Genomic DNA, 27,876 nt, shown 5'->3' on the forward strand with positions numbered 1-27,876 from the left:
CCCCTACGTTGGGAACGGAGACATCGGCTTGGAATTAAAGCTTCTTGCCCAGAGTTTCTTGGCAAGTAAGAAAGGGCACGGCTCCAAGCGGGTGAGCTTCAAAGCCCTTGCAAACCCTGTCCAAAACCCAGAGCGACTAGATCCAGTAACTGAAACGAGAGCGGCCCGGAAACACGCCGCCAACTCTTCTCTCCAGTTGGCGCCGCAGCTTCCGGAAGGGGCGGGGCAGCGCAACGCAGCCTGCCCCGGGTCGCTCTTGCTTACGTCAGTAAAGCGACGGGGAATATTTACAGGTGAGCCCTCGTCGTTGATTTCCCGGCTGGCTGCGCGGTTGGACTTCTTTAACTCCTGGGTGTAGTGAATGGCTTATTCTCTGTGTGTGAAGAGCGTCACGGTTGGACTGTCTTTAGAAGGCCTGGATGGGCTCTGACCTTTTCACTGCACCCTCACTCCTAGGCCTTCTGAGTGGGTTCGGCTGGAGGCGGTGTCTGGTGGGGCATGTGTGAGGGAGGCGAAGTACGACGACACCTGGGGCTGGCTGCGCACAGGTTTGCTTAGTTGGGGGCCACCGCCTGGCCTCGGATTTAAGTTAATGGTGTCTGGCGGGGTGGAGTGGTGCAAAGACTAAACTTGACCTGTGTGCTTTCTCCAGAGTCACCTTGCGTTAGACTCTCTGCGCCTTCTTTCAAATGGTTAAATAAGTGTACCCCGTCTTGCTAGCGTGTTGGGAAAAAATGTATTGGAAGAGATAAAGTGCATTGTTATTAAACACAGTCACATAATGTAAGTTAAGAAACCGGTGGATACGGGGAAAATTAGGTTTCTAGATTATTTATCAGTCTTTAAAATGGCCAATAACCTAGGGTGAGTCCCCAGAGCAATAGAGTTTGTTGACATTCTTAAGATTAAATGACTAAATAGCCTCTACAGTTTGTAAATAAAGTAGCAAATACCTTAAAACTTGATGATCCCATTACATATATAATCTGTTTACCGGATTTTGCTTTTTTTTTTCTTCTTGCATGGCCCCAGAAATCCAGCAAGTATGCTGTTCTCTAATGGGGCGAATATATTTATGATTTTCATTCTGTTAATGAAAATAAAATTTTAGACAACAAGGATAAATTTTGCAGTAATTCTCTCTAGCAACCACTGGGAAACTGTCAATTAAGAGTGTAAAAATATCTTAATTATGTGGGTATGTGTGGTGAGTGTAGTAATTTGTCATAAAAAATGGCATTTTCTTTTTTAAGAATATATTTTGTAATCTTGCCCCTTACTTTGATGTCAACTAATTTTAGAGCATAATATATTAATCAGATTGTCCTCATGTGGAAAATTAACTGCTATATGTGTTTTTGAGTTAAAACTGCATTATTTTTGCACATAGACTATAACTTTTTGTTAAAAATGCCTTAGTTATAATACATTCTGTAATGTAGGTGATTTGTTATTCATTTGGAGAGAGGGTAGCAGAAAGTTCCCTTCTGCACTAACTGAATCTTGTGAAGTGGACTCATTCCCATAATTTTAGTACATGCTAAGGAAAGCCTTCCTTATGTTTATATAATGGTCATTTGTGTGTATGAGGAAAGCTTAAAATTTTTATCTTGTACATCACAAAAAGCTGATATTTACAGAAATGCTTATTAAAAGTACTGTAAGTACTAGAGTTATATTTAAAAATTTTTTATTTAGAAATCATAGCATTTCCAAATCTTATGGGTGTCAGCAATTATTGGTTCATTTTGCTCTCTTTAGGAATGTTTTATTTTCTCTAATTGATTTTTTTTCTTTTTTTTTCTAATTGATATTGATTAAATAACGTGGATGAATCAATAGGTAAATGAGTTCAACTAAGTATATATATATAAATAATTATAATTATTAATAATTAAAATAGACTGTTAAATCTTACTTGCTTTGAAATCTGGAAAATAAAGTTTACAGAGGGGAAAATAAACATCACTTTACCTTTGAGGAAATACTAGCATTTGTGAGGGGTTTTTTGTTCAGTCATCCCTAAAGTTTCTCCAATGAAATCCTGTTTCAGATCTCCTTTTTATATCATATGCATTGAGAAGCCCTGAGAACATTGTGTTTATATAATAGTTTATTGAGTTTTAATGCTATATTTGGAGACTAAATTTAATGAATTTGTTGGCAATTTAAAAATCAAACTAAAGTATGAAGAGCTTTTTGACAATTGTAAAAGTGACTTGCTGTGACCTCTGTTAAGTATTACATAGTTAGAAGCACAGTTTATATATAGGGAACTGAAACTGATGGATCTAGGTAGTTTTTTCTCTATCAAAGGTTGATTTTGCTTTCACCTAAGTTCAGTTCCTAAAAGCAGACTTTGTTTGCATTAGTCTTTTCAAAGTCATCATACAGGATTTTAACTGCTGTATTTTAATCAATCTGTAACAACTGAAGAAAAATGAAAAAATTAAGCATGTGGTGCCTTAAATTTGATTTTACTGGTTAATTTTTAAATGTTATAATCTATTTCTTTTTTACATTGTGGTATGTTGAGAGAGAATTCTACATTTTTAGTTTCATCCTCATCAATGTGTACCATCCCCCTCCCAGATTTCTTCCAGCTCTGGCAGGAAGTTAGTTTGACTGTATCAAAATTTCAACCTCATTGTTCAGCAACATTCTCAGCAAAGTTCTCAGCAAAGTTACCATAGACAGTTCATAGTTCAGAGATTCTTTAGTTGTGTGTCTTTGATATAGTTATTTTTGTGAGGAGTGATTATATAAAAAGTTTTTCTCTCTCCCCCTCCAACAAACTCCCTGAAACTCCTTGTCTCCCTTATATTTCTGAATATAGGTAGAGTTCTCTGCTCAGTGATGTTCAGATAAACTTCAGTAAAATGACTCTTCAGGAATTGGTACATCAGGCTGCCTCCCTTTATTCGGATAAAACAGCTGTATGTTTTGATGAATGTAACAACCAGCCTCCGGTTTATTACACCTTCAAGACTGTGGTTAACACTGCTTCAGAACTGTCACATTTTCTGCTGTTACACTGTGACTTTCAAGGAATTCGGGAAATTGGTCTCTACTGTCAACCTGGGATAAACTTACCCTCTTGGATTTTAGGGTAATATTTTTTAGAACTAAAAATTCGGTATCTTAAAAGTAAGATTGCTTTCAACAGCTATTCTATGCTGACTCTGTACTTTGTTTCTTTAGAATTCTCCAGGTCCCTGCTGCTTATGCACCTATTGATCCAGATTCACCACCAGCATTATCAGTTCATTTTATTAAAAAATGTGATCTAAAGTATGTCCTTGTTGAAAAACAGCAAATTAATGTAAGTGTGGGTATTTAAATTGTTTTTAATGTGTTATACTTACCTTTCAGTTGAAGGGGTCCCATCCCCTGTCTTGATTTCCAGATTCACTAACTTGGTGCAGTTTCTCAGTCTCAGCACTGTTGACATTTTGGGTTGGGTAATTGTTGTGAAAAGTGTTCTGTACATTATAGGATGTTTAGCAACACCCGTGGCCTCCACTTAATAGTTGCCAGTAGTACATCCCAGTTATAACATCCAAAATTATTTTCAGACATTGCTAGATGTCTTCTAGAGGCACCCTCCAACCTGCATGCTCCATTCATTGCGAACCACTGCTCAATGGCATCAACATGTCTTCTAGCCTCGTAATAACGTATTGTGCATTGTTTTGAATTTCTCTTTCCAAAGTAGTTCCTATAGTAGGAAACTTTTGTAATACTTGATACTTTTATCTTTGTGTATTTATGGCAATTTACAGTGGTCAGCAACATTAAAGAATTATTTCCAAGCTTAGATTTGAAAAAGAGATTGACACTTAGACCTTTCTGGAAAGCTAAATTTATTACTTCCTTACTTTTAAGTGACTGCCAACCAAAGATCTAGCCAAGAAACACTGCTTAAGGGGCAAGAGTTGATGTTATGTGTTAAGCAAGAAACAGCACATGTTTCATTATTATTTCTTTGTTCCCTGTTTATGAAATACTGTTTTAACCAAAGAGAAGACACTATAGAAGGTATTTTCAATTTAGCCTGTTATTACCCATTTCTTGTATGAACCATATAGGTAACTTAAATGCATTCCACCTATGTGTGTATATGTGTGTGCATCTATATCTATATGTAGTAAGATGATTCAAGAACTTGAGATACATGGAGGACTTCCTAGAGAATCATGGATTTTAGAGGAAGGCCTCTGGAAAGGGACAACTAAAGTATTAACTAATAAATATTTTCTAAATACACATATATTAGTATCTGGCCACAGTTTTCTTTCCCTTAGATTGGTTATTTGTTGACAAGTAAGCAAAACTAAAAAGGGGATGTGATATTCATTTTTTAAACAACCTTGGTGAAATTTTTATAGTCAAGGTGGTTAGGTGTGAGAATTAATTAATCAAGCTATTCTTTATAACTTCATATAGGAAGGAGTTGGATACATAGCAAACCCCACAGAAAGTATGTTGCTTCCTATTCCGTGACTTCGATGATGGTATAGGTGTTCTTCCTTCACTTAACACAGAAACAATCAGGAAGTATTTGTTGAGCATCTACTGTATGCTCAAGATCCACTAGAGCAATGGTTCCCAGCTGGGCGTGATTTTGCCTCATAGGAGACATTTGCATTGTCTGGAGGTAATTTTTATTGTCATGACGGAAAAAGGGTGCTGCTGGCATCTAAAAGGTAGAGGTCAGGGATGCTGGTAAAAATCAGCAGACAGTCCCCACAAAGATTTATCTCATCCAAAATGTCAGTAGTGTTGAGACTGAGAAACCCTGCATCAGTGACAGGGTGTTTGGGAAGGCACTGGTATGTGAAAGTAACCTAAGACATGTTTTTTGCCCTCCATTTGCTTATGTAGTTGGAGAGAGAAGGTAGTATTCCTAAGTCTACATAGTGTGATATTCCCCTAAGAGAAATATATGCAATCTAGTAGATAGGGGAAAATTTTAATGGAGGAGAATGGTTTTTGAGCCATGTCTTAAGAATATGTGAGCCCTTAATTTTTTTGACATTACGGGACATACCACACCCTTCACTTGATACACACAGAACAAATACAAAACCCTGCTGGCTCCTGGAGTTTGACCTTTTCCTCTCATTTATACTTATTTCTTTATTGTGAATTCTTTTTATGTTTCATTAAGTTGCTGCTTATCAACCTAAAAAGATATATTCAAAGGAAAGTTCTGTATTAATCTTTCCATCCATTAGATAACTGAGCCAGAAACTCAGCAGTCTTCTTAGGCTCACTCCTTACCCAGAAGTCATCAAGCTTTGTTGATTCTTTGTTCATAGAACCTTTCTGTCCGCTTCTGTTGCAGTGGACTAGTTCAGGCCCATAGAGCGTATCTGGGTTGTTAGGAAAGTTTCATTTAAGGTGCTCAGTTTTTAGAGTCTTGCATATCAGTTTCTCCTTGATAGGCAAAGTTTAGTTTATGCCATTGCCACCTTCAGTTGGATCCCATCACTTACAGGTTAAGGTCTAAACTCCTTACTTAGTGTTGACTGTGCAGTTATTAAGGATTAGCATCTCATCTCCAATCAATAACATGACTCACCTCTCTCTCCTCGAGTTCTGCAGCTTACTATTTTCCATAACACCAGCTTTGTCAGGTCAGATACTGTGTGTGATGGTTTGTCTAAAGTACCCCTCTTCTTTGTTTGGAGAATAGCTACTTAAAACAAACATTACACATGAAGAATCAGTCTCTGACTTTCAGGTGGAGTTAAGTTTAGCCTTCTCTGTCCCCATTCACATTTAAAGCATATTTCATTATTGCACTTACACATTGCACTGTAGATGTTTGTTTTTATGTCTCTTTATTTTAAAGATGGGTCTGAAAATAATGACAGCACTTTGCTCTTGGAGGTTTCTCACTTCTCTTTTTATCCCTGGATACACAGCAAGTACAGTTGACCCTTGCACAACATGGGGGTTAGGGGTGCGGACTCCTAAGCAATGGAAAATCCACCTATAACTTTACAGACAGCCCCTGGTATGCGGAGTGCTACATCCCCAGATTCATCCAGCCTCGGATCAGGTAGTACGTGCTTATTGAGAAAAACCCACATGTAAGTGGACCTGTGCCATTCAAACCCATGTTCAAAGGTCAACTGAACTGTACTAAAAAACAAAAAAGCCATGTTGAATGAGTAAATGAATACTTCATATCCTGTATAAAAAAGAATCTCTTTTAACAAATTAATATTGTGAACTTTGTTCCCTGTTTCACATAGAAATTCAGATCTTCCTTTGAAACATTATTAAACTATGATACGTTTACAGTAGAACATAGTGACCTAGTACTCTTCAGACTTCACTGGGAAAATGACGAAGTGTGCTTGATGCTAAATGATAGAAAAGAGAAATATGAAAAAGGAAAAATGACGAAGAGCATGAATTCTGAGAACCGCATGGAAGAGAAGTCAGACGAGCACATGGATGTGAGGCTCCAGCACTGCTTGGCCTATGTTCTCCACACATCGGGCACAACAGGGACACCTAAGATTGTCCGAGTCCCTCATGCATGTATCGTGCCAAACATCCAGCATTTTCGGTAAGTTCTGTCCTTAGAATTCTTCTTCAGAACTTGTATTTTAAAGTGAAAAAAGAATTTAGAAACATCTTTCTTTATAACTCTTGTTCCTGAATTGATAGTGCCGAGTAATGAGTCTCTTGTTTCAGCTGCGTCTGAACTTTAGTTCTCAACAGAACAGGGCTTTCTTTACCTGTTTGATCCAAACCTGGAGCCAAACAACAAACAAATGATAAAGTTGGAAGCTTTGCTTCTTAATTATTAATAAGAAGGGAAGAAACATTCCTGGCAGAGGTACCAGCAGAAGTGTGGGAGAAAGAAGGAGTTCGGCCTCCTAGTGTGCATTGAGGCTGAGCTGCAGCGTGGAAGGGTGGGGGTCCTATGACCTGAGGGGGCAGGAGCCTGCTATGCCCTGTTGAAGAGTTTGGACTTCATCCAAAAGATGACAAGGAACATTAAAAAAATTTGCATTTCATTAAGTTTACTCCTGTAGCATTGTTGACTTTGCTTTTGCTCTTACAGTTGGAAGATGAGACGTCTCTATAAAGTTGAAATTCTCAACTTTCAAAGAAAGAAGGAAATAGAGGAGGAAGGAAACCAGAGGAGAGTAGCCTTAGGAAATCAAAGGAGGAAACAAATAGAAACCTCATGAGACACATGTAATGTTATGTCATTGTAGGTTTTTTGTAATTAAAAATTTTATAGTTACCATATTTAAAAAGTGAAATTAACTTTAACAAAATATCTTATTCTGTATACCTAAAATATTTTAATATGTAATCAGTATAAAAATTATTATGCCCAGGGCTGAAGACATTACAGACTAGAGATAGAGAATAATAAGAGATAAGGAAATGGAGATTTAAAAAATGTGAAGTGTTGTTTTCTAGAAAGAAGTTTTAATGGAAGAGAAAGAATTCTGGGAGGGTGTAGTTTTTTACTTTTGTTTTTAGATGGGAGAGGTTTATAGGCTAAGGGTAGAGAATTGGTAGAGAGGATTGGTTTGAAAAATCAGGTAGTAATGTGGTAAAGGAGGAACATATTTTGAGATGGGAGGAGATGATATTTATAATACTGGGTGGGAATACCTCTTTAGAGAGCCTTGGAAAGATGAGGCTGTCATCTTTTTATAATAAATTACATAAATTCTTTATGATTAACAAAAAAAGTATTCATATACATATGGAAACTAACAAAAGAAATAGCTAGCTCATTATAAGGGAAGCAAACTTTTACCTTTGTTGAAGAAAATTCAATTAATAATTGATTTAAGAAGAAAATTTAATAATCAAGTTAAGAAGAAAAGAGGGAATTTTATTTGAGCCAAACTAAAGAATATAACTTGGGAGATAGATTCTCAGAAAGCTCTGAGATCTATTCCACCTGTTAGAAGTCAAAGGCACATTCATACACATTTTCAAGACAAAGGATTGTACATCAAAATGACATACATGTGAAAAGGAATATGTGCATATGTTTGACTGAAACATTATGCTGTACACCAGAAACTGACACAACATTATAAACTGACTATACTTCAACAACAACAAAAAGACATGCTGTTACTTTGCATAAAGTTCACCAAAGTCCAGGTAAGCATGTACAAAGTGAGCAGCAAATCATTACGACTCCCTACAGAGTGGGGAAAGAATGCTATTCCTTTAAGAAGTTACATTGCTAGAGTCAGAGAAAGGGGGAAAAATGATCCTTAATGGTGGAGCAGGCACTCCTGTCTTTGAGGAGGTTTGGTTAGTGTGTAGTGCAGATGCACACTGCACGTTAGGGGAAGGGGGGACAGCCCAGATGGGCAGAATTTTATGTTTAAATTTTCTTGTCCTGCCTTACAATGTAAATTTTATTTCATCACCTTTTACCCTCTTAGGGTTCTTTTTGGCTAGGCCTGAGAATTAGATTGACAAAAGAAAGATCAGCAAGAGAAAAGCATACAAATTTATGTAATACAAGTTTTATGTGATTCAGGATCCTTCATAAGGAATGAAGACCAAAGAAATGTCAAGGCTTGATATTAGGTTAAACAGAAGCAGTTGTGGAAAAGTGACTAAACTTAATGTGGGGAGGCTAAAGGAAGATAAGAATTATTTTAACAAGGTCTGTTTGTATAGAATTCTCTTGGTTTCACATTCTTATCCTTGATGATAAGAACATCGTCCTTCTGGGTAAAGGGAAGACATTCCTATGGGAATTTCGTCTGCTTTTATGAAAAAAGAAAGATCAGAGTGTTTTTCTTGTATTTGTTTTTCAAGTGCCTTTAACTCAAAATAGTCTAGATGCCAGAGCATATTTTGGGGTGGCATGTTCTGAATTGCATTATTAAATGGTTCAAGTTAGGGGCTTATCTACCTAACTTAGTAGGGGAAAGGGAAGGGAAGAAAAGGCTTCTGTGAGAAATCAAATAAGTTTCTTTAGGAAAGACAGAAGGAGATAAGAAACTCATAATGTTGGTCTACGCAGGTGAGAAGAGTTTTCTTCATGTCTTCAGGGCCATAAAAATCCCCTGTAGAGGGAACTTATGGTAGGTTAACTCTTGATGTACTTTCTGGGAGTAAAAGTCACTCTGAAGACGGAATTTATGACAGTCTCATTCCCCAGAAGTTTCTGCTATCAGTCAGATAAGGGAATCTCCAAGAAGACTTCTTTCTGCATCTGTTAAATCCAAAATGTTTTCAGCTTAAAATAATCTTACCAACCCTGGATTTCCAAGTGGGTCCCCACATGACCATACTTGGAGATATTTTGAAGTTAAGGTAATCCCTGCTTTTAGATAGAGTAGGGTTTGTGTCTTTAAACTGAAGCAGTGACATTGGCTCAACACTGACCATTTGTGCTCTATAAATTCTAACCACATATATTCTGTTCTGCTCTTTGTTGAGATCCTGAGAGAAAATGTCAAATGGTGGGAAAAGGGAGTCAGAGGTCTATATTAAGCATCATTAAATAAGTAGTATAGAATAATTCAAGATTCTACCAGAAAAACAGAACCAGGAGGCTACATCAGGGATTTATTACAAGGAATTGGCTTACACTTGTCAGGGCTGGCTAAGCAAAACTGAAGTCCATTGGGTAGACGATCAGGAAGAGATCATCATGAACAGACTGGAGCTCCCCTGAGCATATGCTTGTCCACAGGCAAGTCAGGAAAGAGGATCGGAGGAAGAGGGAGTAATTGCTAATCCAGCTGCTGTTGGGAGTCTCTTTAGAGAAAGCCTGAACACTCTGAAAGGCCTTCCAGCTAAGTAAATCCAGCCAACCCAGGATAACCTCCTTTTTGATTAAAGTCAGCTAATTAGGGACTTCAGTCACATCTACAAAATCCCTTCACAGCAGCACCTAAATTAGTGTTTGATTGAATAACTGGGAGAAGGCATGTGTGCTACAGAATGACAGCTGCCCCTCTTCTGTCCTCCAGCTGTCAAGAGAGAATATCCTTGTCTTCTACCCTAACAGAAACATACTAGAAAGGAAACTAGAGACTGTAGTTCAGGCCGGCCAAGTTGACATATCAGAAGACCATCAAGTATAAAATATAAAATGGTAAAAAAAAAAAAAGTGGATATTGCTTTAAATGGCTTTTAATCCTTACATTTAGGGAGTAGAGTTCTAGATTTAATAGCACCATTTTGGTTAATCTAAGAACAATAAAATTTGGCTAACATCTGGAAACTTAATGGCCATAAATTTTTTTTAGGATTATTTGTTTACTAAATGTTAAGCATTTCTCATAATTACATTCTGTTTTGGTCTTAGGGTGCTGTTTGAAATCACACACGAAGATGATTTGTTTCTGGCTTCACCTCTGACTTTTGATCCTTCTGTTGTGGAAATATTTGTTGCTCTATCAAGTGGTGCCTCTCTGCTTATTGTACCAACTTCTGTCAAAGTGCTCCCGTCAAAGTTAGCTGCTGTTCTCTTTTCCCATCACAGAGTGACTATTTTGCAGGTACATTTTATGAACAAATGAAGCATTTTGTCTTTTATTGTTCAACATGTTAAGTGTGTTAGAGAATATTTTATATTCTTATAATTTTTTAATGGATTAGTGATAATCTAGTTAGATTATCAAGGGCTGTCTCCTGGAGATGTCACTTTTTGTTTGAGAATGAAAAAAATCAGTTCATTCTGTCTAGAAAATTCTTCTACTGTGCATTTTGTACATACTGTAATAACTAAAGGAACTTGACTTTTACCCAGATCTGTTGGGATATGCCTCTCCTTTGTTAAGTTTTAAGTTCATTGCATTTCCCCCTAAAGGCTGGTTTAAGTAAGTTAAATTATAATTGAGTTAGAAATTTAGATTTTCTGATTTTTATATTAGTATATTTTATGTTAACCTACAAAAACAAGTATTTTTTATGTTTGGCATTTTTAAAGATTTAAAAAATGTGTATCTGAAAGTATGTGATTGATACACAGGCTTTAAGATACTACATTGCAAGTGGTTATTAATACTAGAGAGAGTTAATAAAATTATATGCATATCATGATAAGTTTAAAATATCAGATTTTTAAGTGGTATAATGAGACTTGAGAGGATGTTAAATTTCTGCCCCAGAGAGAAAATTTGATGCAACTGACTTTCTTTTTAGGCAATGTGTTTTTCATCCTATAAAAAACTCTGTGTGTGTGTGTGTGTGTGTGTGTGTGTGTGTGTGTGTGTGTGTGTGTTTATCTATGTATATGTATATGTAAATAAAATGTGTATAGGAGTGTGTCTTCCTGGGTATCAGTGGTATAAATTCTCATCTGTTGGTGAAGTATTCTGTGAATCTGGCTAAGATTTTAATATAAGTTTTACTTTCTTATAAAATTCAGGAAATATTTGCAAAGTACCTAGATTTGAGTGATGGTTACTAAAGGAAAAGAGACTTTCCTTCTATGTCAGATTAGTGAATTATACCTCTCTAAGTCTGATCTCCTTGCTTAATGTTTTAGCACAATCTCAAGCAGGTGTTCCTGTGTCTTCTAAGGAGGTCTGGTTAATGTAGAATGCAGGTGCACATTACACACTAAAAGGGGTGGGTATTGGAGCCAAAATGGGCAGAGAGTGAATTTTATGTTTAAAAAATTTTTTTCTTTTTGTCCTTAAAAATAGTTTTATTTCATCAAATGTGAGTAAGTGGGATTTGTCCCAGGAATGCACATTTGATTTAACATCCAAAAATCCATTGATGCTATACACTACATGAAGAATAATGGACAAAAAATATGTAATTATGTCAACAAATGCAGAAAAATTATTTTGTGTAATCCAACATCAGTGATTAAAAAAACTCAACAAACCACGAATAGAAGGGAACTTCCCCAATATGATGAAGGACATCTACAAAAAGGCCACAGCTAACATCATTATTGGATGAAAGACTGAATGCTTTCACCCTAAGATTAGGAACAAGGCAAGGATGTTCGCTTTTTCACTTCTCTTCAACATTATTCTGGTTGTTCCAGCCAGTGCAGTAAGGCAAAAAGGAAGAAAGAAATTAAGCATCCACATTGGACAGGAAAAAGTAAAAATCTCTATTTGCAGACAACATGGGGGAGCTACTAGAACTAATAAACAAGTTTTAGCAAGGTTGGAGGATACAAGAGCAATATGCAAAATCAACTATATTTCTACATAATGGGAAAAAACAAAAATGAAATTAAGAAAATAGTTATATTCACAATAGTATCTAAAATAGGAATAAATTTAAAGATGAACGAGGCTTGTACAATGAAAGCCTACAGGGCATTGTTGATAGAAATTAAAGAGCTAAATAAATGAAGACACATTTCATGTTTATTAATTGGAAGTCTCAATATTGTCAAGATTGCAGTTCTCCTCAAATTGGTCTATAAATTAAACATAGTCCCTATCAAAATCCTGGTAGACTTTTTTGGAGCAGAAATTGACAAGGTGATCCTAAATTTTACATGGGAATGCAAAAGCTAGTCCTGATCTGTACAATGGAATAAAAAGTCCTATGGTCTGAGTGTTTATGTCCTCCCAAAATTCATATGGGTCCTTTGGGAATGCTTAGGTCATGAGATTGGAGCCCTCATGAATGGGATTTAGTGCCCTTGTAAAAAAGGAGCCCACAGAGATCCTTAGCCTCTTCCACCCTGTGAAGACACAGCAAGAAATCTGAAGCCTGGCACCCCAGTCTTGGACCTCCGTCCTCTAAGAACTGTGAGGAATACATTTCTGTTGTCTATAACCTACCTAGTCTATAGTGTTTTCTTTTAGTAGCCTGAACAGACTAGGACAAAGAAGAGTGAGCTATTGATACGTACAACATGAACCATAAAGTATTTTTACTCAGCATAGAGTAAAAGAAGCCAGGTCAAAACAGGATACATATTGTATGATTCTATTCTTATAAAATTGTAGAAAATGTCAGCTGATCATTAGTGACAGAAAATAGATCAGTGGTTGTCTAGAGAAGGGGTCCAGTTGGAGAGAAGAAGTACAAATAGTACATAAGTGATTTTAGGGTTGAAGGATACATACATTATCTGGATTGAGGGGATGGTTTCACCAATCTTATATCTCAAAATTTGCATTGTACACTCTTAAGTATTTGTAGTTTATTGTGTATCAATTATATTATCTCGATAGAGGTTTTTTTTTAAATCTTTATTCACTTTGTTTTGTTTAGGCACTTTTTTTAACCCTTTTATATACTTTGTTTACATAGAAATAATGGAAAAGGAAATGTAAATTGATTTATGGATTTTGTCCTTTTGATCTTTAAGTTTCTTTGTCTAAACTATAATGAAACAATATTTTGCTTAAGTTTTTTGCTAAAGCAAAATTTATATCCACATTAAAAAGATAATGCTGCTTCAGTAGTTTTTCAAATATGATTTGCCATTTAGTAAACACAGCCTTAATTTCCATGTGAACTCTCATTGTTAAGCTTTGAACTAATCATTACATTGTTCATTTTTTTAAAGAAGTGAAGAGAAAGAAATAATTTGTTTTTAATATATCTGTAGGCAACACCGACACTGCTTAGAAGATTTGGATCTCAGCTTATCAAGTCAACTGTTTTATCAGCCAATACTTCCCTTCGAGTATTAGCCCTTGGTGGTGAAGCATTTCCATCGTTAACTGCTCTCAAAAGCTGGAGAGAAGTAGGCAATAAAACTCAAATTTTTAATGTTTATGGTATTACAGAGGTGTCAAGTTGGGCAACTTTTTACAGAATTCCAGAGAAGATTCTTAACTCTACTTTGAAGTAAGTAAGGGTTTCAGTTACTAAATTAGGTAGAGAGAAACTGTATTTTTCTAGTATCTTAATACAAATATTGTTTTTTATAGGGACTGGGGTAATTATTTTAGAAACACAAATATTTTATCTTGAATTTTAAGCTGGGAATTCAGAACCTTCCTTATAACTGGTGCTACAGATCCTGCTAGAACTTTTTGTAACTAAACAGCAATAAATAACACGATAGCCTTTCCACCTAACCTTTAACTCTTAGCAGTCTTTGAATTGTAGCATAGCAAAACATTTTTTTTTCTTTATTTGGTTCAGTGTGATTTAAATACATTGGGAAATACTCTATTCAAATGAAAAATTTTAAATCTGGTTTGGGTTGTTGTGTTTTCATAGATGTGAATTGCCTGTACAGCTGGGATTTCCACTGCTTGGAACAGTAATTGAAGTCAGAGATACTAATGGTTTCACAATTCAAGAAGGCATTGGCCAAGTATTTTTAGGTTGTTATATATTTGTTGACTGGGAATAATTTTTTTTTGAAGAAAAAAGATCTGATGGGTTAATTTTATTCTTTCCCCAATTTTTCTTAAGTCTAGTATTCTTTTTGGCGATGGTAGTTTTTAATCTCATTCTTATAGTCATGAAACATTTAATGTTACCTTAATTATTTCAGATAACAATGTCTAATACACTGAGGAAAAATGTAAAAGTAATTTAGAAACTGTAACTTGGATCTTTATATTTCTATTTATAGCCAAAATTCTATTTAATTAGTATTCTAATGTTTTTAATCACATATATGTTTTTAGAAATAAATTTTGTATTATCTCTTTGCAGTTTTACCAAGGTTACTATTACGTGTAATTTTATTAGATAACATTTAAAAGTGAGTCCCCTTTTTTATATAACTATTCAAACTTTGAACCTTAGTAACTGAACTTTTGGAGATGTTTTGATTTGATGATTTTATTATATTTTCTGTGAATTTTTTATTATTTTTTTATTGCTGGTTATATCTTGTGAAGGTGGCAGATATAGAGTGTGTTTTCTCGATGATGAAGTGACAGTACCACTTGGCACAATGCGGGCTACAGGAGACTTTGTGACTGTGAAAGATGGAGAGATATTTTTCTTGGGACGAAAGGACAGTCAGATCAAACGTCATGGCAAACGTCTTAATGTTGAACTTGTGCAACAGGTAGAACTATTTAAATATTAAATATCTATTAATATCTGTAGATTTTTGAGGCAGCTATCACTAGTTTTCTGTGCCAGGGTTCTCTATAAGTATCTATAAATATTGTTTAAACCATGATTTTTGTTTTAGTGATCAATTACAATAGAAGATATGGATAATTCATTTTGCACTTCATTCTCAACATGAAGAGAGAGTTGTCTTTGAAATAAGTAACAAAATAGATTTTGATAACTGTGAAAATAAATTGGTTTATTTTGCTGTAGGGTCTATTATTTTGGAAAACATTAAGAACCCTGTGTGCTGGTAATAGTGATAGCAGCAGACAGTTCTTTTAAAAAGTCTCTAGTGTATTCCAGAATTTAATTTGACTGTGTTGATTTCAGACATGGTAAGTTTGAGCATTTAGGAAGTTTGTTTTTAAAAATGTCCTCACTGGCAAATTGGGATAATCTCTTTTATAGATTGCTGAAGGTCTTCCAGAAGTGGAGTCTTGTGCAGTTACATGGTATAATCAGGAAAAATTAATTCTGTTCATGGTGTCCAAAAAGGATTTAGTGAAGGATTGTATCTTTAAAGAACTGCAGAAGTATCTTCCAAGTCATGCAATCCCGGATGAGCTTGTGTTGATTGATTCTCTACCACTTACATCTCACGGTAAAATAGTTTGATGCAGCTGTTTCGGTGCCAAATGATACTAACTGTATTCATAACTAGTTTAAAGGCTACTTAAGTCCTTATAAGTAATGCTAATATGTATTGTGGTAGGCCTTCTGTCAAATGCTTTGTATAACTAATTTTATCTCCAGAAAATCCTGTGAATAGGTGGTATTATTCCCATTTACTGATGTGAAAATAAGGCATAAGAAGTTAATAAATTTCCCCAAATCACATTGCTAGTTAGTAGTAGAGTTGGAATTCTGTCTAGGACTGTGTGACTTCAAAACACGTGCTCTTAATCACCATATTCTGATCGCTTCTCGGCCTTTTGGCTAAGATCAAGTGTAATCACCATATTCTGTTACCTTCCCAATTTCATCTTTATTTAATATTTATTTCAAGATGCCGTACTTGCTCAGTTAATAGTACCATTTTTGTAACTCTTTAAATGAGATCAATGTTAGCCTCTGCTTTCTTATCTGTTACCCACTACATTCTCGGTAGCATGGCACTGCTTTCTGTATTAGTGATTGTCTGAGACAAACTATTCTGTAGTATTTCTAACCTTTACAGTGAGAAATGTGTGCATTGTGACTAACGAAGATATGAAGGGTTCAAGTTGAAATTTTAAAATTGTTATTTTTTTTAATTTTAAGGCAAAATTGATGTTTCTGAGTTAAATAAGTTTTATTTTAACTACATAAACTTAAAGTCTGAATGGAAGCTCAATGGCAAAGATGAACTGTGGGAAAAATTACAGCATTTGTGGAAGGTACAACTTTTTTTATTTTTTGGGGGGTAGGGGCCGGGGAGGTAATTTATTAATTTTTAGAGGAGGTACCAGGGATTGAACTCAGGACCTCATGCATGCTAAGCATGCGCTCTACCGCTTGAGCTGTACCCTCCCCCAAGGTACAACTTCTAAGATACAAATTTGTTATTATAAGGAGGTCATTGTGTATTTTCAGGGAATGATAGCATCCTAATAAGCCTGATAAAATTTTCTAAGAATGTTACTGCTGTCCAGATGTTAAGTAGTATAGCTTCATTTATTCAATTTGTATTAAAGTAAGAGTTAGTTTCTCTACTGTATAATTAGATTAAGCTCCCCGTATAGAAATTTATTGGAAGTGAGGTAGTCATAAAAGGCACAAGTAGACAAAACCTATCTTGACATAACTTTTCCCTAAGAGGAGCAGTGGAGTGCAGTAGCACTTGTCAGAGTTAAGAAAATATGCCACATCTTGCTATACCACTGTCCGTGGAATAGTCTTAACACCATTATTCCAGAAGAACTGTCAATAACAGCACATATGTTTCTGCTTAAGGGAATTGAGATATGTATATACATACATACATATATATGTATAATTGATATATGTACAACAATTTATATATAATTAAAATTTATTTCGAAATATATATTTTTTATTATCTATGGTTGATAGGTTCAATATAATTTTTCTTTGATAAAATACGGAATTTTCTAAAGTATTCTAAAAAGAGGATGTAATTATATAGTCTCATCTGAAAATAGAGGATATCTAGATAAAAGTCTTACCTACTTCTTTTTTAGATTCTTGGAAATAATTTTGATTTATGTGAAGTTGATGATGATAATTGTTCCCATATTATAGAAATATCAGATATTAGCATCTTGTAGGCTTTATAATTAGTAAATCAGATGTCTTTATAATTCCACTCCCAATTGTATGGGTAAAAAAATTGCTCAAAAGGAAAGTATAGTTTGCAATTCTGGGGTAAGTTTGTGACAAAATTGGTAGCATAATGATGGTCTTCTTTACTATACAGAAAATAATTTTAAAGTTTATTTTAATTATTAAAAATATTTATTTTGTGTGTCTTATGTTCATCTCATTAATGTAGGTACTGTCATCTATATATTATCTGTAAATGCTGAATTCTTCTGGTTTTAGGCCTTTAACTTCACCATATTTCTTCTCTAATCCGTAGTCTGTTCTGAATTTCTCAGAAGATCCTCTGAAAGTTCCTAATGAGTCACTCTTCTTAAATAGTGGTGGAGATTCCTTGAAGTCCATACGGCTCCTCAGTGAGATTGAAAACCTTGTTGGCACATCAGTACCTGGGCTTCTGGAAATTATTCTTAGCAGTTCTGTTTTAGAGATTTACAATCACATCCTTCAGACAGTGTTTCCAGATGAAGATCTGACATTTAGCAAGAATTATGCTACAAAAAGAAAACTGAATGATGTTAATCAAGAGGAAAACAATGGAAAATCTTTACGTCAGGAATCTGTCATGTCTTTAAATTGTGACAGTGAGATAAATGCTTTTATGGCACTAAGCAGAGGGAGTCAAATTTTTTCTCTGAATACTACTAGGTTTTTAACTACGTTGGAACATTGCCCTTCAGCCTATTCTTCTGATTTAATTTCACAAACTAATATTCAAAATATGAAAAGCTTAAATCCTCCAGCTCTTATTGGGACATCAAAAGATCCATCCTGTATTGCAGACGTTCCTGAAGAGGAAACACCTGTGATGGGGGCTGAGAAAATGGAGTTTCGTGTGAGGTGGAGGTCAGACACAGGCAAATGTGTGGATGCTTCTCCTCTGGTTGTAATACCAGCTGTTGATAAGTCATCTGCGACTGTGTACATTGGCTCCCATTCTCACAGAATGATGGCAGTTGACCTTTACTCTGGGAAAGTGAAATGGGAACAGACTTTGGGAGATCGAATTGAATCCTCAGCATGTGTATCTAAGTGTGGAAACTTTGTTGTAGTGGGTAAGTTTCTGAATTTGAGGTTTATAGAGTTAAATTTAATTACCATGTGAAAATGCTAGTAGGACCAATTTAAATTAAACCTATGTATGGTAGGTTTGGTTGCTGTCAAGGAATAATAGTTAACTGTATGCTGATTCACGATGTGAGCCTTGGGTCACAGTTTCTGGATTTGGCCCTAACTTCAAAGCCATTACCAGCTCTGTGACTTTCAATAAGTTGCTTAACTTCTTGGAACTTCATTTCTCTCATGAGGATATGGGCATAATATATAAAAGATGGTGCTGCTTCACAAATTATCCCCAAACTTAATAGCATAAAGTATTAAACATTTATTATCTCAGTATCTGTGGGTCAGGAATTCAGGAGGAGCTTAGCTGAAAGTTCTGGCTCAGGGTCTCTCATGTGGCTGCAACTGTCTAAAGGCTTGACTTGAGCTGGAAAAATCTGCTTCCAAGATGGCTCACTCACATTGGTGCTAACAGAAGACTTCAGCTCTTTGCTGGTTCTTGGGAGGAAGCTTCAGTGTCTTGCCATGTGGCCTTCTCCATAGGCTGCTTGAATGCACTCACAACGTGGCAGGTAACTTTCCTGAGAGGGAGTGATCTCAGAGAGTAAGTAAGGAGGAATGCAGTACTTTTATGACTTAGTGTCCAAAATTGTATGCTGTCACTTCTGCTTTATTCTGTTAAGGCTGGCCCACACCTAAGGGGAGGGGAATTAGGCTCCACCTCTTGAAAGGAAGAATATCAAAGAATTTGTGGACGTATTTTAAAACCACCACAATAATCATAGAGCTTTTGAGAGGATTAAATGAGATAATTGCTTACGAATCCTTTAATACATTGCTAGACACAGACTAAGGGCTCATTAAGTGTTAGCTACTGCCTGCTACTCAGTTTTGTTAAGGTGTAGATGACTTTTTACTTTACAGAGATATGGGGGTCCAGGTATAATTTCTCCTTGACTACCACTCTCCTTTTGCCCTTCAAACTACATTAAGCTTCACTTGAGTGTTCATGGAATCTGTTCACCAAAGCTTTTCAGACGAAGTGCTTAGAAATGTATCTCTCTACTTATGTTATCCTGGCTGAGATCTACTTGAATCTGAGTTTGATCCTTCCCTATTGAACACCTACACTTTGAAAATTATAGTACAGGAAACTTTCAATTACATATGTGAGTAATCATGAGTAATCCCTATCCATGAAAGTCAGCTCATTGAGATTACTGTTTGCATCCCAGGTGTCTAGACCCAAAGCCTGTGGTACATGATGGTCACTTATATTAATAAAAAATTTAAAAATTTTAATTTATATACAGTAAAAGTCACCCTTTTTAGTATACAGTTGACTCTGTTTTGACAGATGCATACTGTCATGTTACCACTACAACAATCAGGAGTTCATTAATCCAAAAAATTCCTGTGCTTTATAGTCATTCCAATTCTTACTCCTTCCCCCAACCACTGATCTATTTTCTGTCCCTATAATTTTACTCTTTCCAAAAAGTCATATAAATGAAATCATGCGGTATGTAGCTTTGAGTCTGACTTCATTTACTTAGTATACTATGTTGGAGATTCATTCCATTTTATTGCATGCATCAGTAGTTTATTTTGCTGAGTATTCCATTGTGTGGATGTACCACAGTTTATTTATCCACTTACATTTGGGTTATTTCTGGGGTTTGGTAATTATGAGTAAGACTGCTATCTGTTAGTAGGATTTTGTGTGAATGTAAGTATTTATTTCACTTAGCTCAATATCTAGGAAAGGGAGGTTGTATGTTAAGTGTAGGTTTAACTATAAGAAATAGCCAAACTGTTTTCCAAAGTAGGTGAACTACTTTGCATTCCACCATCAATGTATGAGAGGTCCAGTTGCTCCACAGCCTTGTCAGCACTTTGTATTGTCAGTTAAATTTTTAAAAGATTTTAACTATTTAGTTATGGAGTAGTATCTCATTGTGGTTTTAATTTTATTTCCCTGGTGACTAGTGATGTTTTACCTCTTTTTATGAGCTTATTTGCCATCTGTACATCTTTTATGAAGTGTCTGTTCAGATCTTTTGCCCTTTTTTTATTGTTATGTTTCTTTTCTTACTGAGTTTTGAGAATTCTTTATGTATTCTGGATACAAGTGCTTTATCAGATGTATGTTTTGCACGCTTTCTTCTAGTTTGTGGCTTGTTTTTTAATTCTCTTAACAGTGTATTATGAAGAGTTTTTTTTTTTTTATTTCATCGAGGTCCACTTTATTTTTTTCTTTTATGGATCATGCTTTTGATGTCATATTTGAGAAATCTTGGCCTAACCCAAAGTCACAAAGATTTTTCTTCTGGAGCTGAACTGAAAGAAGTTTTTCGTTACCCAGTTGAGTGCTGGTGTGCTGCACTATGTAGGACATTTGTCTTCACCATCACTAAGTAGACGCTGTCTTGCTACTAAGCAGTAACTGCCAGAAAAAAGCACAGAACGTATTCTGGAAATGGGGCCTCAAGTGAGCAGCACTGGTTATAATCATAGGCAGAGCTGCCTAGAGTGGTGGCCCAATGCCCAAATCCCACTTCCCCAGATTTACATGCAGTCCAGAAACTTGAGTGGTCTTTACTTTGTAGATTTTGACCACTCCTACTTGTATGTGGGTTATTTTGGCTACACCACGTCAGCGGCTCCCACCCTGTCTTCTCATGCATAGCAGCAGTTTAGAAAAACCAGTCTGGTATAGTTGTTTGGAGAATAGGCTCTGGAGCTTGACTTCTCAGACTCAAATCCTGGCTCTGCCACTCATTAGCTGAGTAGTTTTGCCCTTAACCCTCTTGTAGCTTAACTCTCTGTGCTTCAGTTTTATCATCTATAAAATGTGCATACAGTAGCACTTCACTGTGAGGATTACATGAGTTAATACATATCAGATTCTTAGAGTAGTTACCCTTCACGAGATGAAAGGTCAATAAACATTGGCTCCTGTTAATGTTAGCATTTCTTGAACACCTTTTATGTGCTAGGCATTTATCCCAATTATCACAATAACCCTGGATGTAGATGTACCCACATTCAGCAGAAAAATAATCTGAGGCCCAGTGATGCTGGGTAATTTGCTCAAAGGATGTCTATGAGGAGATCTGACTCTAGGTCTGTTAAATCCTCTTTCTGCTGCATCATGCTTTCTGTTCATTGTTTTCTCAATAGTGAAGCGCTTTATAGTACTTTTAAAATTTAGGTTATACCTGCTAAATAGGTTTCTACACAATTGATTACTGTTCAATTTCTGCTTTGCTGAAATGCAAATCTGAGCCAAACAGAGCCCAAGTACACGTGAAGAACATCGAATATATATATTACCATGATTTAGGCCAAAGAATTATTTTCCAGTGACATATCTATATCTCATCTTTTATATTTTATTTCCCAACAGGCTGTTACAATGGGCTAGTTTATGTTTTGAAAAGTAATAGTGGAGAACAATACTGGATGTTTACTACTGAGGATGCTGTCAAAAGCTCAGCAACTATGGATCCAACCACAGGACTTCTTTACATTGGATCTCATGACCAGCATGCATATGCTTTGGATATTTATGTAAGAAATCACTTCATCAATTTCATACCATAAATGTTGATAGAAGAGTGTGAGACTGTCAGGTGGTGTTGACTAGGGAGCAAGTATTAACTTTCCCAAGTTTGTCACATGGAAAGATTAAGACATATCTTAAGACCCCTCAAAGTCGTAAGATATTTTTAACTTTCTTACCAAATTTTCAAAGATAAATTTACTACTCATAGAGTCTTGAAATATAAAGAACTCAGAATTTACCATCTTGACAATTGAGAGGTATCACAAAGAAAACTATCAGTAAGACCTGATTACATAAAATTTAAGAATTATAAAATTAAAAAGAAGTAAGTTGGGGAAAACTTTTGTAAGAAATGTGACAGTTAAAACTCATATTTTTAAATGTACATGAAATTAAGATCAAATACAAATTAATAAGAAAAATATAAAGGCCCAGAGAGAAAAATAAGTGAGGGATATAAATGCACAGGACCTCAGAGAAGAAATGGCTAGTAAATGTTTAAATGTTTCATGCCTTTAAGAATCAAAGGAATGAAAATTTAAAACTTTGAGATAGAGAAGCAAATGATAATTAGATTAGAATGATAACATTAAATGCTGATGAGAGCAGTGGGAGGTAAGCCTCTGAGGAAAACAGTTTGACTTTACATAGCAGTTTCTTATCCTTTGATTTAGTAAAATTCTTCTTCCAGGAATCTATCCTGGCAAAATAATAAGAAACATGGACAAATATATGCACCAGTATGTCTATTTCCAAGTTGTTTATAATACAAGAAATTAGTTCCAAACAATTTTCAATGATAAGGTGGAGAGAGAAATTATTTTATGTTCCTACGGGATTAATATTTAAAGAGTTTTACAAAATAAGTGAGGTAAATTAGATACAAAGTATATTCAGAATGATCGCAAGTATATTAAACTGTGTGTGTGTGTGTGTGTGTACACACACTAAAAAGATCACAAGGGAAAATGCTAAAATATTAACAGTGGTTATTTCTGGGTGGTGGTCTTTGTCAATTCCTTTATACTAACTTGATTCTCCACAGTGAGTATGTTTTTTATACTAAAAATAAAAATCATATTAACTAAATAGACATAAGATCAGGAAGGACAGGATATGTGGATATGTTAACCACCAGCAGAAGCCCAGTAATTTGCTTTTTTTTTTTTAATTTACTTTCTTATTTGCAGAAAAAGAAGTGTGTTTGGAAGTTGAAATGCGGAGGAACGGTTTTTTCTTCTCCTTGTTTGAGCCTGATTCCACACCATTTGTATTTTGCTACACTGGGAGGACTTTTACTGGCTATAAATCCTGTAGGCATAAAGTAGTGGTTATTGATATTATTAGTTATTTTCTTTAATATTTTTAAATTTTTGCTTTGAATTCTGAAAATTTGAAGCAGATTTCAATTAGATATAGTTCATATGTTACTGAATCAGAATTCATTAAAAATGATTGACATGAAGTCTAAAAAGATGAGAAAATCTAAGTTCTGTGTATGTCTTTTATCAATTTTTTAATTGACAGAATGTTCTCAGTCCCATCAAGAACTTTGTGTCCATTGTAAGGACAGAGTTTATGTGCTATTTATTTCTTTCCTGGTTGTATTGTTGTTTTTATCTGAGCTCTCATAAATGATACTTATTAATTTTATAGCTGTGTATATGTGTACTAGCTTTATTTATAATGTCAGCATGCCATTGTAGCATTTTCTGATGTTTCTAGCTTTACCACTAGGAGATTTATGAGGGTTTTTTTTATAAAGAGTAATTGATTAATAGAATGATTTAAATGCTATTAATTGCTTTTTGCCCGTGACAGGCTACTGGGAACAGAGTTTGGGAATATTCATGTGGAAAGCCACTCTTTTCTTCCCCACGGTGTTGCCTACAGTATATTTGCATTGGCTGTGTAGATGGGAATTTACTCTGCTTTACTCACTTTGGAGAACAGGTAAGAATTTCTGTTTCTGTTTTACTTATCTTTCTCAAAGGTGTAGTATGTGGTAACAACTGAAGTAAAATTTTAAACATCATTCAGCTCGTATTGAAAACTAGTTCTGTTTTCATTGTCAAGCCATGGGTTTCTTAATTTTTAAATGATGCTATACCAGATATAAAAGATTCTATCCAAACATTGTTTTACTTTTGCCATCCTCGTTCCCCAATTTGAAAATGTTACCAGTTTTTAGCCAACTCTATTATAACTTCTATTCTGGTTATGAAAATTGAAAGAAACCCCTGCTTTTTCTATAAAAACATGATCTGTTACATAACCCAATTTCCACTGTATAGAGGTTCCAGCTTGAGCTTCTTGATCGGCAGGGTAGGCTCCATCTGGGATATATTAGGTCTTTTGTTGGGGTCATAGTCTCTATTTTTTAAGTATCCACAAGTGACTATGGCACAGCTTCTACTGTGTTTTTGATTTGGGGGATTATTTTGTGGACTTGAGAGTGTACTAGCTCTAACATAAGTTGGCCCATTGTAGCCTGGCAGTTTCTTTTGCTCTGTGTGACATTTACTTTGTGGTGAAATCTTTAAGTTCATTTAATATTTTTTATTTATAAAATAATTTGAATATATTCTCATCTTTGGATTTCTAAAATGTAAGAAGAGGCAACTGCTATTACCCATCTCCTTTTATTTTCTGTATGAACCAAAAAAAAAAAGTTGATTTTGTCTAAATCAGGGACAGAATTGAGGTTACAAGTCTTATTTCATGAATATGCCCACTCTTTATTTGATTTTATTTTTTTATTATACTGCTATTAGTATGGATTTGTAAACACTACTTTAGACTTATGCCTTTTCTTCCTTGTGTGTTTTCTTCTAAATATTGGCTGACAGGTTTATCAGTAGTTGCTTTGAAATAAGCAAATAGTACATATCTACAGAGTAGACACACAAGCTTTTTTATTTAAAGCTTTAATTTAAATTGTTGCACATAAACTTTTCCTCTCAGTGTACTTCTTTCCTTCTTCCTACTTTAGGAAACTAGAATAAGACACAATTTTTAACAAGGTACATTGAAAACTCAGTGCAGTTTTATCTTTGAACTCAGTGTCTCTGAACATATTAGTAATAACTTTTGAATGGGTTCAAAATGAATTTTACTTCATAATATGCATGGCAGTAATAATAGTAAGACATGTAATAATGACACTCTAGTACATTTTATGCTAGATTGTACTACTGGAACAGAGGTCTAATCTGAGTGTGCTACTTTTCAGAGAAAGCCATTATTTTCTTTATGTATAGCTACCATTCAATAGCCTACATCTCTCACATTTTATTAAGAATTTTATAAAAATTTATTCTACAGAATTGTTGAGATGAATGAATTACTTCTGCCTTTATCACCCTTCAGGTATGGAAATTCTCTACCAATGAACCAATATTTTCATCTCCATGTACCTCAGCATCAGAGCAAGAAATATTTTTTGGTTCCCATGATTGCTTTATCTACTGTTGTAGTATGAAAGGTCACCTCCAGTGGAAATTTGAAACTACTTCAAGGGTGTATTCAACACCATTTGCTTTCCATAACCACAATCGTAGCAATGAAATGTTGCTGGCAGCAGCATCTACTGATGGGAAACTATGGATCTTGGAATCTAAGAGTGGACAGTTGCAAAGTGTGTATCAACTTCCTGGAGAAGTTTTCTCTTCTCCTGTGGTCTGGGAATCAATGCTTATTATTGGATGTAGAAATAATTATGTTTACTGTCTGGATTTATTGAGTGGCAAACAAAAATAGTGCACTCCTTACTAGAATATATCTGTGAGATGTTTGAAAATATTTTATGTTATAGAGGATGCAAATAGTCTTATTTTATGTTAAAGATTATATTTTGTTTAAGAAACTTGTCTGTTATGCTTTCTTGGAAAATAACCCTATTTTACTTCCTATAGGAGCAACAGATGCTTTTAAAAGGAATTATAGAACAAAACACATCAACATATTAAGTAAGACTTTTTAAATTAGGCTATAGATGTTCTACTTTGGTTTTGTTATAAAAGACCTCAGGGAAAAATGATCTGAATATACTTGCTGGGTTAAAAATTTAGTCTGTGAGGTAATCCACCATTCACTCATTTATACTGAGATTCATAACAAACGGTTTTCAAAGATAGGATTTATTTATCAAATTAGGTTCCTTAATTTAATATTTTTAAATGAACAAAGTACTAATGTGGAATAACATATACACGGTATAGTTTCAAGTGGACACACTTTTCTCAATTTTTGATATATGAACTTGGATGGTGAATATTTTTACACCTGTGTTTTTCAATTTATTAGATTTTATTGTTGTAACACTCTTTTTTGTTGTTCAGTGGCTTGAAGATAGGGAACACGGAAAAAACTAGGAAAGAGAAAAACTGTATATACTTCTAAGTATCATGTTATCTCATAATGCTTTATGTTGCTTCTTTAGTCCCATAGCACTTTGCTTATACTTCCATTTACCTGGTAGTAAATTGCCCCCAGGGAACTGTATCTCCTCTGCTAGTCATGCCCTTTTTGCAGCCCCCTTCTCTTACGCCTGGGCTTGATCTATGATTTGCTTTAACCAACAGAATGCAGTGATGGTGACACTGTGCCACTTGTGAGCCTAAACTTCAAGAAGGCCTGGCATCTTCTGCTTTTATAGCCTAGGGAGCCCTGAGCTGCTACATCAGTCTGGCTGTCTGCTGGAGAAGCCATGGGGTGAGGGAGCCACAAGCTAAGACTACACTGAGAAGAGCCACAGGAGCCAGTGAACAGTGACAGCCAAGGATATGTCCCCCAGCATTCCAGCCAACCCCAGCTATACTCTGTTGCTGACCTTTCCCCTAATTGTACAGTCAGCTGCAGTATCATTTCATTTGTCCATTTATTCACCAGTAGAATCTCAATTATCAGACCTGCCAGAGTTCTTGGTTACAAGCAGTAGAAGTCAATTTGGGCTATTTTAAGCAGGATTTGTTTGTTTGTTTGTTTGTTTATTTATTTATATTGAAGTATAGTTAATGTATAATATGTAAGTTATGACATAGTGATTCACAAGTTTTAAAGGTTATACTCCATTTATTGTTATTATAAAATATTGGCTATATTCCATGTGTTGTACAATATATCCTTGTAGCTTATTTATTTTACATGTAATAGTGTGTATCTCTTAATCCCTTACCACTATCTTGTCCCTTCTCCCTTATTTCTCCCCACTGGTAACCACTAGTTTGTTCTCTATATCTGTGAGTGTATTTCCTTTTTCTTGTATTCACTACTTTTATATTTTTAGATTCCACATATCAGTGATATCATACAGTACTTGTCTTTATCTGTCTGACTTATTTCACTTAGCATAATACTTCCAAGTCCAGCCATGTTGTTGCAAATATCAGAATTTCGTTCTTTTTTATGGTTGAGTAGTATTTCATCAAATACATATACCACATCTTCTTTATCCATTCATCTGTTGGTGGGCACTTAGGTTGCTTCTGTATCTTGGCAATTGTAAATAATGCTGCTATGAAGATTGGGGTGCATATATCTTTTTGAATTAGTGTCTTTGTTTTTTATTGGATATATACCCAGGAGTGGAATTGCTGGGTCATATGGTAGATCTGTTTTCAGTTTTCTGAGAAACCTCCATACTGTTTTTTATAATGGCTACGTCAGTTCCCATCACCACCAACAGTGTACGAGTTTCTCTTTTCTCCACATCCTCGCCAACATTTGTTATTCATGTTCCTTTTAATGATAGCCACTCTGATAGATGTGAGGTGATATCTCATTAAGGTTTTGATTTGCATTTCCCTGATGATTAGCAATGTTAAGGATCTTTTCATCAGCCATCTGCATTTCCTCTTTGGAAAAGTTCCTGTTCAGGCCTTCTGCCCATTTTT

The 27,876-nt window shown here is 35.2% G+C and overlaps 1 protein-coding gene across 7 annotated transcripts; it reads left to right on the forward strand.

Moving 5' to 3' along the window:
* Positions 1 to 206: 206 nt before the first annotated feature.
* Positions 207 to 27,291, forward strand: AASDH (aminoadipate-semialdehyde dehydrogenase). Of its 7 annotated transcripts, none has more exons than XM_045524967.2 (15): positions 207 to 293; positions 2,837 to 3,109; positions 3,202 to 3,322; positions 6,264 to 6,583; positions 10,328 to 10,520; positions 13,556 to 13,797; positions 14,176 to 14,282; positions 14,808 to 14,980; positions 15,442 to 15,634; positions 16,294 to 16,409; positions 17,612 to 18,407; positions 21,824 to 21,987; positions 23,173 to 23,295; positions 23,804 to 23,935; positions 25,352 to 27,291. In XM_045524967.2, the coding sequence occupies exons 2-15, from the start codon at positions 2,880 to 2,882 to the stop codon at positions 25,739 to 25,741; spliced, it is 3,300 nt and encodes a 1,099-aa protein (XP_045380923.2). In that variant the 5' UTR covers positions 207 to 293; positions 2,837 to 2,879; the 3' UTR covers positions 25,742 to 27,291. The 7 variants fall into 7 exon arrangements, with proteins under 7 accessions (XP_045380923.2, XP_010964404.2, XP_045380925.2 ...); XM_010966102.3 differs by lacking the exon at positions 207 to 293 and adding an exon at positions 306 to 548; XM_045524969.2 differs by lacking the exon at positions 207 to 293 and adding an exon at positions 306 to 548 and having other exon boundaries at positions 26,566 to 27,291.
* The last annotated feature ends 585 nt before the right edge of the window (positions 27,292 to 27,876 follow it).

Source organism: Camelus bactrianus, chromosome 2, assembly GCF_048773025.1.
Source record: "Camelus bactrianus isolate YW-2024 breed Bactrian camel chromosome 2, ASM4877302v1, whole genome shotgun sequence".
Lineage (NCBI taxonomy): Eukaryota > Metazoa > Chordata > Mammalia > Artiodactyla > Camelidae > Camelus > Camelus bactrianus.

What these genes read in the sequence shown, in the direction of transcription:
- AASDH (XM_045524967.2), top strand. Translation starts at nt 2,880, where the DNA reads ATGACTCTTCAGGAATTGGTACATCAGGCTGCCTCCCTTTATTCGGAT. An exon ending in ATTCTTAACTCTACTTTGAA is followed by an intron (nt 13,798 to 14,175) that starts GTAAGTAAGGGT and finishes GTGTTTTCATAG; the next exon opens with ATGTGAATTGCCTGTACAGC. An exon ending in CATATGCTTTGGATATTTAT is followed by an intron (nt 21,988 to 23,172) that starts GTAAGAAATCAC and finishes TCTTATTTGCAG; the next exon opens with AAAAAGAAGTGTGTTTGGAA.